The 16,083-nt window shown below is 37.5% G+C and overlaps 1 protein-coding gene across 1 annotated transcript in view; it reads left to right on the forward strand.

The window, feature by feature from the left end:
* The window catches only part of LOC145980187 (glutamate-gated chloride channel alpha-like), a 117,094-nt gene that overhangs the window by 80,506 nt on the left and 20,505 nt on the right, over window positions 1–16,083 (forward strand). Inside the window, exons 5-7 of the mRNA XM_083113218.1 lie at window positions 10,592–10,692; window positions 11,778–11,860; window positions 15,636–15,782. Of these exons, the coding sequence (XP_082969344.1) occupies window positions 10,592–10,692; window positions 11,778–11,860; window positions 15,636–15,782 (331 nt within the window). The remainder of the gene's footprint in view (window positions 1–10,591; window positions 10,693–11,777; window positions 11,861–15,635; window positions 15,783–16,083) is intronic.

A 16,083-nucleotide genomic window follows, 5' to 3' on the forward strand; every position in this document is an offset into this window, starting at 1 on the left:
ACATGACAATTTTATGCCAATTGAAACAAAGCATACATGTACAGAGGTAAAAATGCCATGCACCTTAATTAATTATATACCTGCAAAAAATATGTTTGCCTTGCATTGTGTGGTAATGTGATTGATCAACATTGAGTCTGCAATTAATGAACTACTCCCACACACGCCTGTCTGAACAATACCTCAAATGTTTATTTTGTCGCAGCATGAGCTGTGAATAAACTTTCTTAATTCATACTGGAAATGTTTGCTCTCCTTAATCAAGATAGTATGCAAAGTAAATTTTCAAGAAGCAATTGAACCAAACTGCAGTTATTTGATTGTGGGAGTATTGCACTTTGTGTAACTTATTTAAAGTAGAAAGTCAATGTATAGGGGTTGTATTTATACAATAGAGTTGTGGCTATAGACAGATCCAATATTTTTTCTAAGAAGCTGTAATGTTGTATCCATAGGGTGATCCAAAAGTATGGAGTCACCATTATAATTTCAACAGATATTGCAGCATATGAATCGAATTGTATGCCGTATCCAGGAGATCAAGTATTGCACCTGCAGTACTGCTATTACAGTCTCTTCGAAAACAAGAATGATAAAGTGCACTGTTCAAGGGAAGTTGAAGCAGACAATCTGAAATGCGGCCAATCATTCATGGTGCAGTGGTGAAATTCATATAGAAATTCACGCAAACATGATGTGTGTTTGGTAAAGCAAAAATGGGTTTGCCCAAGACAGCAACAATTGAGAAGACAGCAACCATGGTTTTGGCAGTGAAAGTGAAAAAATCTGCGAAGAACACTCAGTGTCTTGCACAAAATGGTGGTCTTAATCATAACTCCATTGTTCTTGTCCTGTTGCATCCTCATGAACTACAAATGCTACATCACATAAGTGACAATGATCTAGATCCCGTCTTCGGTTTTACGAGTGAGCCTTGTAACCCACACTTTGCTTCAACGACGCTGTTCGATGGTGAAACCAACATCTTTCCGAACGGAGAGGTCTATCACCGCAATAGCCGGTGTTGGACAGGCATCAACTCATATGAGATTAAACCAGATATGATTCTCAATATGTCTTCATGGCACCTTGCTACATGCACGACATAGGGGTGCGCAGACCCCCTGATTAAGGAGGAATAAAGCCTTGAAAGATCAATCGGAGAAAGGAAAACCTCATTTCATATCAATGTTTTATTGTATTGACGGGTATGGTGGAGGAGAACCGGTATTTTTTCCACCTGTTCAAACGGCTCCGGGGCCCACCTATTAAGTGGGTACAGGTTCATCGAAGTTAGTAATACGTTGTGTTTCATACAGCGTATATTGCTACGGTTGTAAGTTGAATTGTAACATTTGCAAATATGCTGTATAAAGAAACGAACTACCATGGTACTAATTGAGGTGAGTGTACCTGTAGGAAACTGTAGGGCTAAAAGCGACCAGAGGCGTGGTGCTGATCACATCGCCCCACCGTCGGCCGTGATCAAGAGACTGTGGGGCACTAGCTACACACACCCTATACGCCTTCATGGTGTGGTGCGAAGCAAAGGGGAGAACGTTACTTTTTACTTGATGAGTACGAAAGAGGAATGTTTAAGAAGTATGTCTGGACCCGCCGAAAATCACTGTATTAGAAGAATTCAAACTTCCGTGGCAACAATATTCTTTGCTCCCTTCCTTATTTACACTCTCTGTAGTTCAGACTAATTTACACATAAACAGGATTTCGTACAGCAGATTCGAAACAACTACACATATTTTATTCATTTTCAACAGTAGAGGGGCGTGGTTGGGGCGATTACCCTCTCACTTTTTGCCAACGCATTGTGGCCTCTTAATACTAAGCCTTGTCTACCAAGAAAAAAATAACTGTCCTTACCCACCTCCTCCAGTTTTGGCACACAATCAACACTTCTAATTTGCAATGTACGTGCATATTATTCTGCAAAAACTTAGAGGTAACGTAACTAACAAATAAAGTGTGTGGCAGTACTAACAACAAGAGAACGAAGTTGGATAGTGTAATTACACAGTCAATTATGCACCTTTTTCATAGTTGCTTGAAAACATTTACATTTTAATAGCATGATATTGTTCAATAACGGTGATATGTTTCCTCTACACTTAATTTCTAAGTGAGAGTATTGGTGGGGGGAGGGGAACTGCCCCCTCTTGACCCCCACCTTATGCAGGCCTATGGTGCATGGGAACTTTATCTTTAACTGTGAAGTGTGGTTCGTACCCAATGTAACATGTTATATGCAACAACTTGGAAAGGATTAAATGCTTCTGAAAATATATTTCACCATGCGATTTTTTTTGAAAATGTCATATTACTTTGAAACATTTTGGTTGAATCCAAGATGGTGGATCTAAGGTGTGAGTAGCATGCTTTGGAGATGCAGACGATACCAAATGATTGGCAACAACAAAATAAATGGCTCCTACACTGCTACAAAGCGTAGGGCTGGAGATCGAACAGCATGCAGGCTGCTGTCCCTGGTCAGAAAACAATGAATGAATGAATTTATATTTTGTTTTATTTTGTGGCTTTCCTACCCCAATAGGCTATTCGCTATGAAGATTAATCTTTATTTTTTCATTTATTTATTTGGAACACAAAGGCACATGCTTAATTACAGTGTTTACAAAGCATTATGTAAACAATAACTTAACATATAAAAATATTAAATCATGTGAGAAATATAACATTTCAATCTACAACGTACTTATAAACATACTGATTTCATACAATACTTAAATTAATATAGTTTAAAGTTATATTTGAATCTAATTTATGCAGATGTAATCAGCTTATATACATGTACATAGTAGTAATGTAATAGAGGTATCGAGTAATAAATTGCACATATAAGACACAGAGGTAAACATAGAACAGTGAAATTGAAACAGTATTTTATAACAAATAAGGTAAATAATGTAAACAATATTTATTTTACGGTAAGATTATGAACAAAACAGTCTTCGTTGTGTCCTGGTTATATACACTGTTCAGAGAATACAATAACTTTTTAATCTTAAAAGATCTATACCAGAATTATTACTAAAGACTGAGTTCAACAACTTGGACATCCTCCTCAGGGGTTCCATTTCTGCCATGTTGGTTCTTCCATGCGAGCTTTTAAAGCTATTTTTTGTGGGTCTTAATGTAGCGTTTGGAACATGAAAGTTTAGTTTGTGAGAGTAGAGATGGAGAATATATTTTCCCATTGGCAAGTTTGGATAAGAAAGTCAGTTGATGTAAGTGTCTTTTTTTCCTCGAGCGACGGAATACTCAACGTTTCACGCAACGTGTTACCCGAGGCGAACTTTGGATATTCACAATCGAGATTAATTTACAGATGCCTCAGAAATGTATTTTGAATTTCTCTACGCTTGTCAGTTTTTTTCTTGACTAGAGGGTCCCCAACAACCGAAGAATATTCCATTTTCGATCTTACCGATGGAAAAGTTGATGAGAGAAATAGGAATCAGGTCCGTAGCCAGGATTTGTTTAAAGAGGTGGGGTGGCAGATACTCTATGTATATACACAGTGTCGGCTACTTGAGAGGACCTGGGTGCGGTTCCAGCGACCTTTTTGTTCCACTTTTGCCCCCGTATTATAGTGTCTTAATGCTTGTCTACAATGAGAAAATAACTGTCATTGCCCCCTCCCATTTCCCATTTTTGGCAACAAACCACCGATATTGTTAAGAAGTATTCGGATAGTTCTGAGTATCGCAAATTATAAATATTTTTCAAACTTCCTTTATTTCCTTATACCAGAACCATTGAACAGCCACGATATTTGTATGTTTAGAAAAAATATATTTATGAATTAAATTGTACGCATTAGCAAATTATTATTACAATAATGAATTCTAAATGTGAGTTAACCAAAATTCCGGTACTGTCGGATGTCCGGTACTTTAAGACTTTCCTCTATCCCATTCTATATCTTTCTATCTCTCTCTCTCTCTCTCTCTCTCTCTCTCTCTCTCTCTTTTCTCTCTGTTCCTTTCTATCTCCTTTCCTCTGTCTTTCTCCCTCTATTTTTCCATCTCTATCTCTTTCCCTCCATATTCGTTTCTCCTGTTCCGCTTTCTCTCTCTCTTTCTCTATCTCTTTCTTTCCCATCTATCCCTTTCTATCTCTGTCTGTCTGCCTGTTTCTGTCTCTCTCTCCTCTTTTCTGTTCTGCCAATTTCTACATCTGTCCTCTCTCACTTTCTATCTCCTCTGTCGTCTTCTATCTCACTTCTGTCTCTGTCACTGTCTATCTCGCTTGTCTCTTTTAATCCGCCTCTCTTTTGAAACTTTTGAGAGAAGTTCATACAACTACATTGCGTTAAACAACCATAGAGTACTAAAGTGTACTTAAGCAACCTAAAACTGATAAAAACGAAGGAAGGAAGGGAGAAGCATCTTAAGAATAGAGAAGAATGCAAACAAGAAAACTGAAAACAGAGAAGAGGAAAGGGAAGGGATTATCTACGAAGTGAAATGTAAAGATTGTCAGAGTGTGTACAGTCAGAGAAAGAATTACCTGGGCCACGGGACCTAGAATTTCGTAACGTCTTAAAGCCTGTTGTTTATGCAACCCAAATAACAAAATATTCGCTTCAGTTTGTCTGGTGGATCTGAGTTCTCGGGAAGGATTGAGCATTGATAGCATGAGTCACATGACTCATACCCCAGCCACAACAAACAGCTGTGTGCTACGAAGCCTCCAGAAGAAAATTTCAGGAACTGGTTTCTTAACATGAGCTACTCGTAAGGAAATATTATTTTCTGTATTATTAGAGTCATTGTCAATAAGGTTCACTGAAATGATGGTTCTCATCACAGACCACATGCTACATGCTAACTGTTTAAGTCCAGTTTATGCACTGGACCTACAGATTAAAGTGGGAACCGGACTAAATGTCCCTCTATCTTGTATTCAATTCGGAAGCCTTTGATTACAATGGCAAAGACGTTACCACTACGCCATCGGAGATGCAATGGAACGCCTTGAGACTGAAACCATATTTGGCGTAAATTTTAAAAATAAGACAATATTTTGTGGTCACAGGTTGGAACCGTGGGAGAGGCATAGATTTTTGTGCCATCGTCCATTTCACGAGTTTATAAATCTTCCTCACCGACACGATTAACACGAGTGGTAGAGGAAAAGCGAAGTAAAATAACTGAAACAGAAATAAAAGAAAAAAGCGAAACAAATTTTGTCCATAATATTCTGCAGTCACTTCAGTCGTATTCACGGAATGCCGTGGTCTCTAACTTGTCTTTTCCCCTTCCTTTGTGCTCTCGATTCCCTCTGTCACGATTGGTCTAAACTAATTAATGCGACTTTAATTAAACAATCCAAAGAACAAAACAATGCACAATCAACTGCACAAAACGTTTCAATTGTTTTTGAATCGGAAAACAATTGAGATGCTGTAAAATGAAGCAAAATGCAGTAATAAAGTGGGATTTTGGTACGGTATAGAATTAAATCGGTGAAGATGTTAGATTTGATTGGATGTTTGTTATTTAGTGGCACTATTCTTTCACTTTTGGCAAATAGCGACGATGAAGATGAGTAATGAGTGATGATATGATGACATTGATTAAGGGACACTCACCAAGAACACCCATGGCCAAGCTGAGATTCGAACCAGGGGCCCATGCTGTCGTAGCGCGCTGTGCTAACCACTCCGCCACGGAGGTTGGTTAGGAGTGAAAATTATACCATATTTTGTGTGCGGAATTGGGGTCAATCAATGGAATGACTAGGAATATTATATTATTAATATATTCATATCATAATATCACGTCATATTATTTGGCACGAAGTAACATCAGAAACATTGAATCTTGCATTTTTGCCTTTCAACTAATTCTTCGACTTCAGGTTAATCACATCAATAAGATAAATTATGAAACACATGATAATGAATGTGGGATATTGACAGTTATTACGAATTACCTGACAGAAGCAACATTAAGCAGACTCGGTGGGCAAGCTCATTAAGTGGTCGATATTCGATCTCGTCACCAAAGTTCCCGGGTTTGAGTACAGTCATTGTTACAGTTGTTTGAGTATTTCGTCATTAATTTCATGTAATGGTCACTCGTCCGCGACTAGGAAGAAAAGTGATGTTACGTAACAAAAATAATAAAAATATACATGATCGAAGGGTACTTATTTCATCTCTCACGAAATCTCCTACAAAACCGGGATATATGAAATATATGTATCTTCACATACGTTTTCGATTTCTATATTTAACTAGTCGAGACCGAGAACGGGAGAGCAATTTTCAATTCGAGAAACCGAGAGACGGAGATACTGTCAAGTCTCGTTTCTTTCTTGACATCTCCCTAATTGAGTTGTTGTTCTGTTTGTTAGTGGCTTTGTATTGGAAATTATTGTAATTATTCTTCCCCTGTAGGTAAACCATAACTACGATTTATGATGAAATAAAGCAGATAATAAGGCAAGAACAAGAAAGTCATGCCTGCCCGGGACTTCAACCCAGAACCTTACGTAACGAGATTTAAAATTCTGGAAAAGGCATCCGTGTTTCGCTTGGCTTTCTCTTTCCTCTACTTCTGTTATTTTATCATACATGTATAATTAAAATGGATGTGAGAAAATATGTTGCGAGCCATAACTTTGTTGGTTAGATGCTACAGATGTGAACTCCAACATGGAATAAATTATTATTTTTTGTTTCGTATGTGGTTGAACATGAAATTTTCTTACTCTGTGACAATTTATTATTTTAGTTTTTTGTTTTGTGCACAGATAAGCTAATCGGTACTGGACCTTCAGTTTAACATGGGATACGAACCACTACGTGCCTCCAACGTGTATCGAACCCGGGATCCCTTGATTACAAGGTGACGACGTTATCATTACGCCATCGAGGAGGCTCCGTGACAAAATGTTATTCACTCGATCTCTAGAATAATTTATTTCAACATTTACATTTTCCTTTTTCTTCTTTCTTTTTGTTAACTAATTTTAAACGGCTCTTTTTGCGTCTTGGAATTTCTTCTTGTTTCAGGAGAAGAAAAATAATACATGCAGGCTGTATAAAAATAGGGTGACCAGATATTTGTTGACCAAAAAGAGTATAGTCTATAGGTTGAAGGTGCGCATGCACAAAACATAAAAATAAAACGAAAATAAGGGTGGCTATTTGTTATTGCTTCTATTATAGCCCCTATAAAATAGGCTTACACTCTACAGATTCAAATTACTTATGGGTCTAATGTAATTAGCTAATTACAAATACTTACTCACCAATGGCACCATCGTTCATACTTCTGGGATCATTTTGCTTTCTTGAGTATGTTTAAATCGTACTTTATTGCCAGTCCAAACTCTTCACAGGTCATGTCCACATTGAATTTCACTTTCATTCCTTGTTCGAGTGTTGACACCAGGAGTGTACTTTTTTCCTCTCGCCAATAAGTTTTAATAACACACAATCAACATTTGTACCAGGCAAAGAAAACAAGAATTTTATAAGAGGCACCATCAATTTTAAAATTGACCCAGCCTGTACTAAATCTTTGTACACTGACCTCCACTTACCCATCATTGTTTCTTTTCTTTCTGTGGATTTTAACGCATTTTTACGCGTAAAATAATGAATGAAATTAAATTGCAAGCAAAAGAGTATATTTGGGGATTTTTGCAAATAAAAAGGTAAAGGTAAAGTGTTCCCCTGTGCATAGCACCACGCCATGAAGGCGTATAGGGGGTGTGGGGGTAACGCCCCACACTTTCTTGATCCGGTCGTGAGTGGGGGTGATGTGATCAGCATCACGCCCCTGACCGCCTTTACCCCCCAGGGTTTCCCCCAGGTACCCATGTTATTCGACGCTGGGTAGGCGCCGGGGCCGCTTCCACCGTTAGAAAAGTTCCCGGATTTGAACCGGCCGGGGATCGAACCCGGGACCTTGAGCATGGTAATCAGACGCGTTACCGACTGAGCCACCGCGGCCACTGGGGGGGGGATTTTTGCAAATTGAAAAGAGTATAGAGTATATGAACCTCTAAAAGAGTATAATACTCTTAAAAAGAGTATGTCTGGTCACCCTAATAAAAAACACCCGTGCAAATAGATAGAAAGCTCACTCTCGAGAACTAATTTATAAATAACGTAACCATTAGGAAACTATTCGAACGTTAACTGATATAACTGCAGATGAAACAATACTTACAGACGCTAACGAAATATCTAATCTTGTATAAGCTCACAGGCAACAGGTATCTGGTGAGGCATTCACTCTTGCTAACTACGAGCGAAGGTTACTGAACCAAAGGGTGGCAAACCTTGCATGTAGAACACTTTCTCGTCGTGGCCTTGAAGGTCTACGTAAAGGAAGCTTACCATTGAGGGAAGGAAACGTGTGTGTATGGAGGTCCTTCCACTTTCGTATTTTTCTTCATTTCAGAACGCGTGCTGTATCGTCGATTTAATCCAATCTATCCGTTGTAGTCTTTAGGTTCTGTTTCTGTTCGGTAATTTCACATTATCTTCCTGCTTATGTTATTCGCGACGAAAGTTCTGGATTCGATAATCTGGTCAATAACGGGATTGTGTTGGTTAGTTGATTTTGTATTTTGAGTCCACTTTATGCACAGTAAGACTAATCGGGAATGCACCTACAGTTTTAAGTGGGATCCGAACCACTATGTTCCTACACGTTACTTTGCTACTAGATATTTGCATGCTAAGATGTAGGAAGTGCTACATTTTCAGTGTGTGGAATTAAGGGTTATTTTGGATTCGAAGGATCGGACAATGGAGTAAATGGAAAGGATCACCTCACATGTTTGAAATATACCCCTCCCCCCCCCCCACCCACACATCATATCGGCCGTGGCTTTTATAACGAAATATAACATGTATGAATTGTGTCAAGAAAAACTGGAGCCTATTAACATCCGTACGGAACTTGGAAGAAAGTCCACGTAGATATTAGAAAGTTCTGTTCCGACAAAATCTAACGTATAGTAAATGAAAAAGCGAAGTGCTACATTGTGCTTTGCACCAAGCCATGAAGGCGTGTAGGGGGTGTGGAGTTAGGACCCTACACTTTCTTGTTACGGCCGAAGGTGGGGATAATGTGATCAGCACCACGCCCCTGTCCGCCTTTACCCCCCCCCCCCTTGAGTTTCCTACAGGTACCCACTTTGTACGACGCTGGGTGGGCGCCAGAGCCACTTGAACAGGTGGACAAAATTCCAATTCTCCCCAGTCGGGGATCGAACTCAGATCTCTCGCATGGTAATCAAACAACCTAACGACCGAGCTACCGCGGCACATATACCTAGGTAGTATAGTAGCCTTTGTAATTAAGGCAATAATTATTTCAGCGTTTCGTTCAAGGCTTTTAGGTGAATCATTTTCGGTTCTGCGACTTGGCTTGAGAACAGGCGATATTCTGACGAACAACATTTCACCTGACAAGTCACGTGACTTTCCTACATTTCCTGTGTCTGTTGGCTATTGCATGAAAGACGAGTTGCTCTTGAGACAGACAGAGTCACCCGATCACCTAAATGTGCATTGTGTGTTGCCTACCTTTCCGGCATTATTTACTGCCATTAAATCTTATGGGGAAGAACTTTTTTCCACCACTGTACATAGGAGAAACGCGAAAAAGGCTGAAAGACAGGTTGAAACAACATAGGGATGATGTGCGACTTAAGAGAGAGAGAAACGCGATATTTAAACACACGAGAAAAACAGGACATGACATAAAGTGGGATGAGGCTAAGCAGATAGGAAGGGAGAAGAGAATGCTAGTGAGAAAATGGAAGGACGCCAAGGAAATAGAGAAGAAAGCTGATGAAGACACAATGAACTGCAATGGGGGACTGAAGTTAAACAAAGAATGGAAGAAGGTGTTAGAAAGAGTGGAATGGACAAGAGAGAAAGAGGAGAGAAGAAGGAAGAAGAATGAAGGAAAAAGAACGTGAGATAAAGAGTCCAATAACATTCTAGATGAAAGTAAATATTTTTAGCCTTTTAGGTGAAAGTTCTGTTGTTCCAGAACAACTTTCTAATAGTCTGGAGGGGAGTATTTTTATTGTATATATATCGTCCTATTCTTGTATCTTGTTACATTTGTACTTGGTACAGAGTCTGAAGAAGACTTTGCTAGAAGGTTGAAACGTTACGTTTAGTTTATGTTTTATAATAAAATAAGTTACTGCCTTGGCCAGCATTTCTAGTTTTTCATATAATGGAAACAAGGCTTAAAGGTGTTATGATAAAAAAAAACGTATTAAAATCTAAAAAATAACAAAATATGACCAATAATCAAGAAAAGTATAAGAAGCAAATGCATTTTTTAAAAACAATCATATGATTGTTACCTAAGAAAACGAAATACTGCCGTGTTGAGCGTTGTACTCGGTTCGTGAAAGAAGATGACTCATTAATTACCGAGCCCGTATTATAACGATTTTGATATTGTACATATTTTACAAGAAGCTATTCTAGGATGAAATAAACTCTTGAGAGTTCGCTTTGAGTCTTTCTCTCTCTCTCAACCGCCTCTCCAATTTATTGTTCCAGATACACATAAAGAACGCAAAGGAGATAAAGAGAGTTGCTGATATGGGAAATGAAGCAGCTTTGCGATTATATCCTGGGGATAGAGTAGAAACTAGCAACAGGCAAGTAACAAACTTCTATTTTTACGTCATAAGATTATAAACTTTTAAAACAATTAGACACGTCATATGGACATTTTTCTCTCATTTGAACTATGAATTGTTTGTAATGAAATAATAATATTCATGGTAAGGGGAAGCCGAGAAGTAATTCTTTAACTGATTCCTTTTCATTCACATGTTTCTGCAAGTCCTCTTTTTATTTTTGCTTTGTAAAGTCACGCGCAATTCTGGTGCGTAATGACCGCACTGATATCCCATGCAATCGTTATAATTTAGATGTGTTCGTGACGGTACGTAATTCATATACGTAGATCGGTTTGAAAATTCAAATGCTTCACTCTATTACACAATAGCAAGAGTCATAAATTTGCATTGTTTAGACTTCTTGAAGAAAATGCAAATAGCCCATGTAATACCGGGTGGCACAAACACATGTAACCGGAATATTGACTACTTGGAGCTGTCGGTTACATGTAATAGGCCCCCACAATTATTCACCAACGAATAATAATCACTATATGAAGGACTTTTGTGTAATATCAAAGTACAAATAGGGAAAATTATTGATAAAATATGTACCAAAATATGTAGCTAAATATGTAGTATCAAAGAGTATGTAATATTAATAATAATAATAATAATAATAATCGAGTTTCCAAGCAATTTCAAGAATTCTGCTAAATATTTATTATATTTCAACATATTGAACATAATTTTAAGGACATAAGATGTTTAAATTAAAAATTGCGTCAAATTTATAAACACAGAAAAGCAGAACAACGTGTACATATTTTAGAAATAAATTTTATCAACTAGTGCTTTTACTCCAGGTTACACGTCACATATTCATGTTTAACAAAATCTGTCAGATGTCTCCTACATTTTTCGTGTTTTGATGATTTAGTTAGTGCTCTGAACACTTCTCAAATTGAATTTACTTTTGGTGAATCTTTACATAATTATTTAAATTCATAACATGCCAGTATTATTTTATTTCTTACATATTTTATTAAAATACATTGTGGTATATTTTTCCTCTGTTGTAAATGCTGCATGAAATTTTGAATTTACTGTGTTCATTTCAGATATATTGCGAAAATTATCTGCAGCTTTAACTTTAGGCTGTACCCGTTCGACAAACAGGAATGCACTGTTGACGTAGAAAGCTGTAAGTAATTTACAAATGTATGTATATTTGCATTTCGATTGGATGTTTTTTTAAGGCGGGGAAACAGATTCGCACGTGTTAACGAAATCATATGATAAGCCTTCTTACATCGAGAAGTTTGCGATATTTTACACATTCCTCATATGAACATTATAATCATACCTTTAATAACTTATGCATAGTTCGTACGCACAATGCTTTCTCGGCATGTTTTGAAAGCAAAATCTGATCTGTTTGTTTCCTGATTTCAACTTTGGGGGAAGTTTTTGATTGTTTGATTGATTGATTTGCTTTATTTTACTTTGCTTTTTGTGCTACTTTTGGCTAATTTGCGAAGATGGGGATGTGTGATGACAAGATGAAATTGATGAATAGACACTCACAAACATCCATGCCCATGTCGGGATTCGAAAACGGGATCCCTGGCATCGTAGCGCGATTGATAATCACTCCGCCACGAGGGCCAACCTGGGGGAAGTTGCTCGATGAATATCATCCATTAGATATGCACAAATTCACGTTAGCTATAAATATTAACAATTTTCAAATAGATACACTGCAAAATTTATTTCAGTTCTTAGGCCTCTCTGATGGTGCAGTGGTAGCGTCTTCGCTCTGTAATCAAGGGGTCCCGGGTTCGATACCTGGTTTAGGCACAAGTGGTTCGGATCCCACTTTAAAATGTAAGCCCAATCCCAATTAGCCTTACTGTGCATAAACAACAAATCATTCAATGTTCATTTCATAAGATTAAATTACGTCACTGGTTTACACAAGGACAAAATAGAAGAATGCATTGTAAATATTTAAAAATTATCTTACAAATGTAACAGATGTTATGAAATAGTATGAATTTATGTTGCCACTTTTTATTAGTCAAATATATGTGAATCTACTCTATGAATAAAAGAATCCTTTCTACAAAGACTGTTTATTTTTCAAAGAGGAATAAAAATATTAAACAAAAAATATATACTTTTATTTAAAAATAAATTGAGTGACCTTGAAATGACTTTCAGAATAGCCGCCTACGAAAACATACATAATGGCATTATCTTTCCCCCCTTAGAGTCAATTAATGCTTTATTTGGAAGATTTCATTCGAAAGCGCGTTGTATTTCGTGTTACTAAGTTAAGCAGTCCACCGTATATATATATTTTTTTTGTGTGTGTCTGCTTGTGTATGTGTGTGTGTCTGCTTGTGTATGTGTGTGTGCAACTTAAGATCTCCGACACCCCCAACAGTCTTGAATTATTTCGCACCTCGAGAGTTAGTGCAATATAATATGTTTCTTCTTCATTGTTTACTTCAGTATAGAAGTGCTCATCCGGTATTTACTATCAGCATATCTCTTGCCAATGAGAACTATTTTATTTTACTTTCTTACAAAAGAAGACAAAATACAGTATCTAAGTATAGGCACGTCTGGATGAAAAGAGGGGTGAAAGAACGTTCATTTCTACTTGATCCTAAACGGCAACTTGAACAACTAGGAAATTTGCAAAGAGACTGTGTTTACGAAAGTAAAAATTTGTCAATTTCTCCAGTAGTTAAGATTCACAATTTATTTTTCCACAAATATCTCGCGTAATAATATTCTCCTCCATTTATTCTATAAGCATTAAATGAAAAAATATACCACCATAACTACCTGAGTATATTTGTAACGTTTTATCCGATGGCACACCATTAAACTGTGTTTCCTGTCACTAGATGGAGCAAACACATTTGTTTTTTTATTTTTTTTTAAAACAAAATCATAGTAGTCTCTCCAAAATTACGTTTTAATATGCTTAAGAAAAGCTTCAAGCTTTAAAGAGCAAATAATTGAGAGGTAGAATTCTTCATAAAATATACACCAAAGAACATCTACAGACATTATCAGGCAAATCTCCTTGATCAGTCTGACACAAGAAGATTTTACAATGGACGGTCAAAAGGTAACGCACAATCCACTGTAGCTCCGGCATGGTAAGGACAAGAGGAAATGAAATTTTGTAGGTAGAAGCGTTGGTCCTTTGGTCTTTTAGAAATGTCACTCAATGAATGATCCATGTGCTTCACTGCACTGCAGCCATCTCTGTTCCCATGACACGAATGCACGTTCCTGAAACTCTTGAGGTTGGTCTTTACACCACTTTTTCACTCAAGCAATGAGGCCGTTGGCATCTCCAAACTGTAGATGACCCGTCATTCGTCCAAACAGATAGAAATCGGATGGCGCTAGGTCAGGACTGTATGATGGTTGTGGCACCACTGTCCATCCCGGAAGGCCAATCTTCTGAACTGTTATGATTGCAGCATGCAGTCGTACGTTATCGTGATGCAACTTTTATATAATATAATATAATAAAAATTAGGTGTTGGTTAGGTGGTAACGGATCAATGCAATGCTTCTACCTAAAATTTCATTTCCCTACTCCTTACCATTCCCGAGCTACAGTGGATTGTGCGATACTTTTTGAACAACCTTGTATATAGCATGAATTTCAGTTGATGTTTATGCCTGTTGCACTGACACCTGATAATTGACAAGGCATTTTCCCTTCACACGTTAACAAAATTTTAGTTCCGCGTCTGTAAGTTTGGAGGATTCATATTTTAGTCTGTTTTCAGTGTGGGATGGGGTCTTTGCATAAGATATTTTTAAGGACTTTTTAAGACGACATTTTAAGTAACTTACTGCGTGATTAACTTATTGTGTGTAACGTTGGATGTCTAAGGCTTGCTTTAGACGAAAGCATTTTGTTAGCATTTTTCCAACATTTATGCCATAACCAAAATGCTACCGTGAAAAGCGAGAAACTTTGTGGCACTTCAGATGCCATCGAGAAACTTTGTGGCACTTCAGATGCCATGGCATATTTCATGGCATTTCTCAAGGATAGAATCGGTCCTATTTCCGTAGCATCTTTCGTAGCATAGCCAATCAGAAGCGGCCTCTTCGTCAAGAGTGCAGTTGTAATGGCGGCCGAGTGAGATGTAAATAATGTATCATTTCACATTTTTAAAAGCTGATAACTATTCGACCGAAAGGAATAATGTTTCATATAACATAGCCGTATGTTCAAATCAATAGCGCTGCGTAAATACATACTTTATAGCGTACACATTACACGTGTGGAAGAATGTTTTAGTTGTTTCAATTGTGCTCCCCATAGATGGTGTAACTCGACGTGCCTTTCGTGCTGTATATATTACACAGTATAATCGCAAAAGCTAATTGAAATGTTATATGAAATGCTTCCGTTTAAAGTATTGTGTGCTATAACATGTTTGGAAGCATTTACAAAGCATTTAAGGTAGCAAAAATATTAGAAGAAATGATTCTGTCTAAAGCGGGCAAAAGAGAGCTAACACATCGAAGTAGTAGCTACTATATTCGTTTTTATTCTAGCACGGTGCACAATATTTAGTTTTAAAACAAAATAAAGCATTTCCCTGAAGTCAGAAAACAGGCCAAATGCCAAAAACATTACATCCACTAATATACCTTGTCTGACGATAATTATTCGTTCATTTATGAAAACAGTTAAAATCACAAACATGATATCAGAATTACTACAGGCCGTAAAACTTGATCCCAATTGCCACCATTTAATACAAATTTTCAAGATAATGATGCCACACAGTTCAAGTAAACGTATGGGGAAATAAATAAATACTAGTATTTATTAACATAATTGCGTAGTAGTTTATTCTGTATTTTCAATATGTTGCAATTCCAATTCCTTAACATCCACAACAGCATAACATTGAATGTAACCATTGCAGACAGTCTACCAGCGAAGTTCCTTCTGTTGGATTTTTACGAGACTGGAGGCCAAATGGACGTCAGCATGGGAGGCCTCCCGCAATTCAAGGTCTCATACGTTAAACCTAAAGATTGTACTGTACCGTGGACAATGGGCACAATTGAAAGTAAGATGCGATTTTATGTGAGTGTGTAGTGTGAGTGTAAATGATAATTATACCGGATGTTCTAATTGAAATGCTTTAATGGCAACTGTCTATAACTCCACATGTATTTGACGTATCCAAATGAATTATAAATCAATGAATGCACGGAATCCTAACGTTTCTGTGAGCAAAGTAGTAATTAGTACGTTTAGTACATTTCTACATACGCACCAAGAGTCGCAGGGAGGATGTCTAGCCGATACCTGATTTCCCGCCAATTTTCCTGTAGCATGTGTGGTGTGACTCTCCCAATGGCAACTGT

Source organism: Lepisma saccharinum, chromosome 27 (genome assembly GCF_977018435.1).
Source record: "Lepisma saccharinum chromosome 27, izLepSacc3.1, whole genome shotgun sequence".
NCBI classification, from domain to species: domain Eukaryota; kingdom Metazoa; phylum Arthropoda; class Insecta; order Zygentoma; family Lepismatidae; genus Lepisma; species Lepisma saccharinum.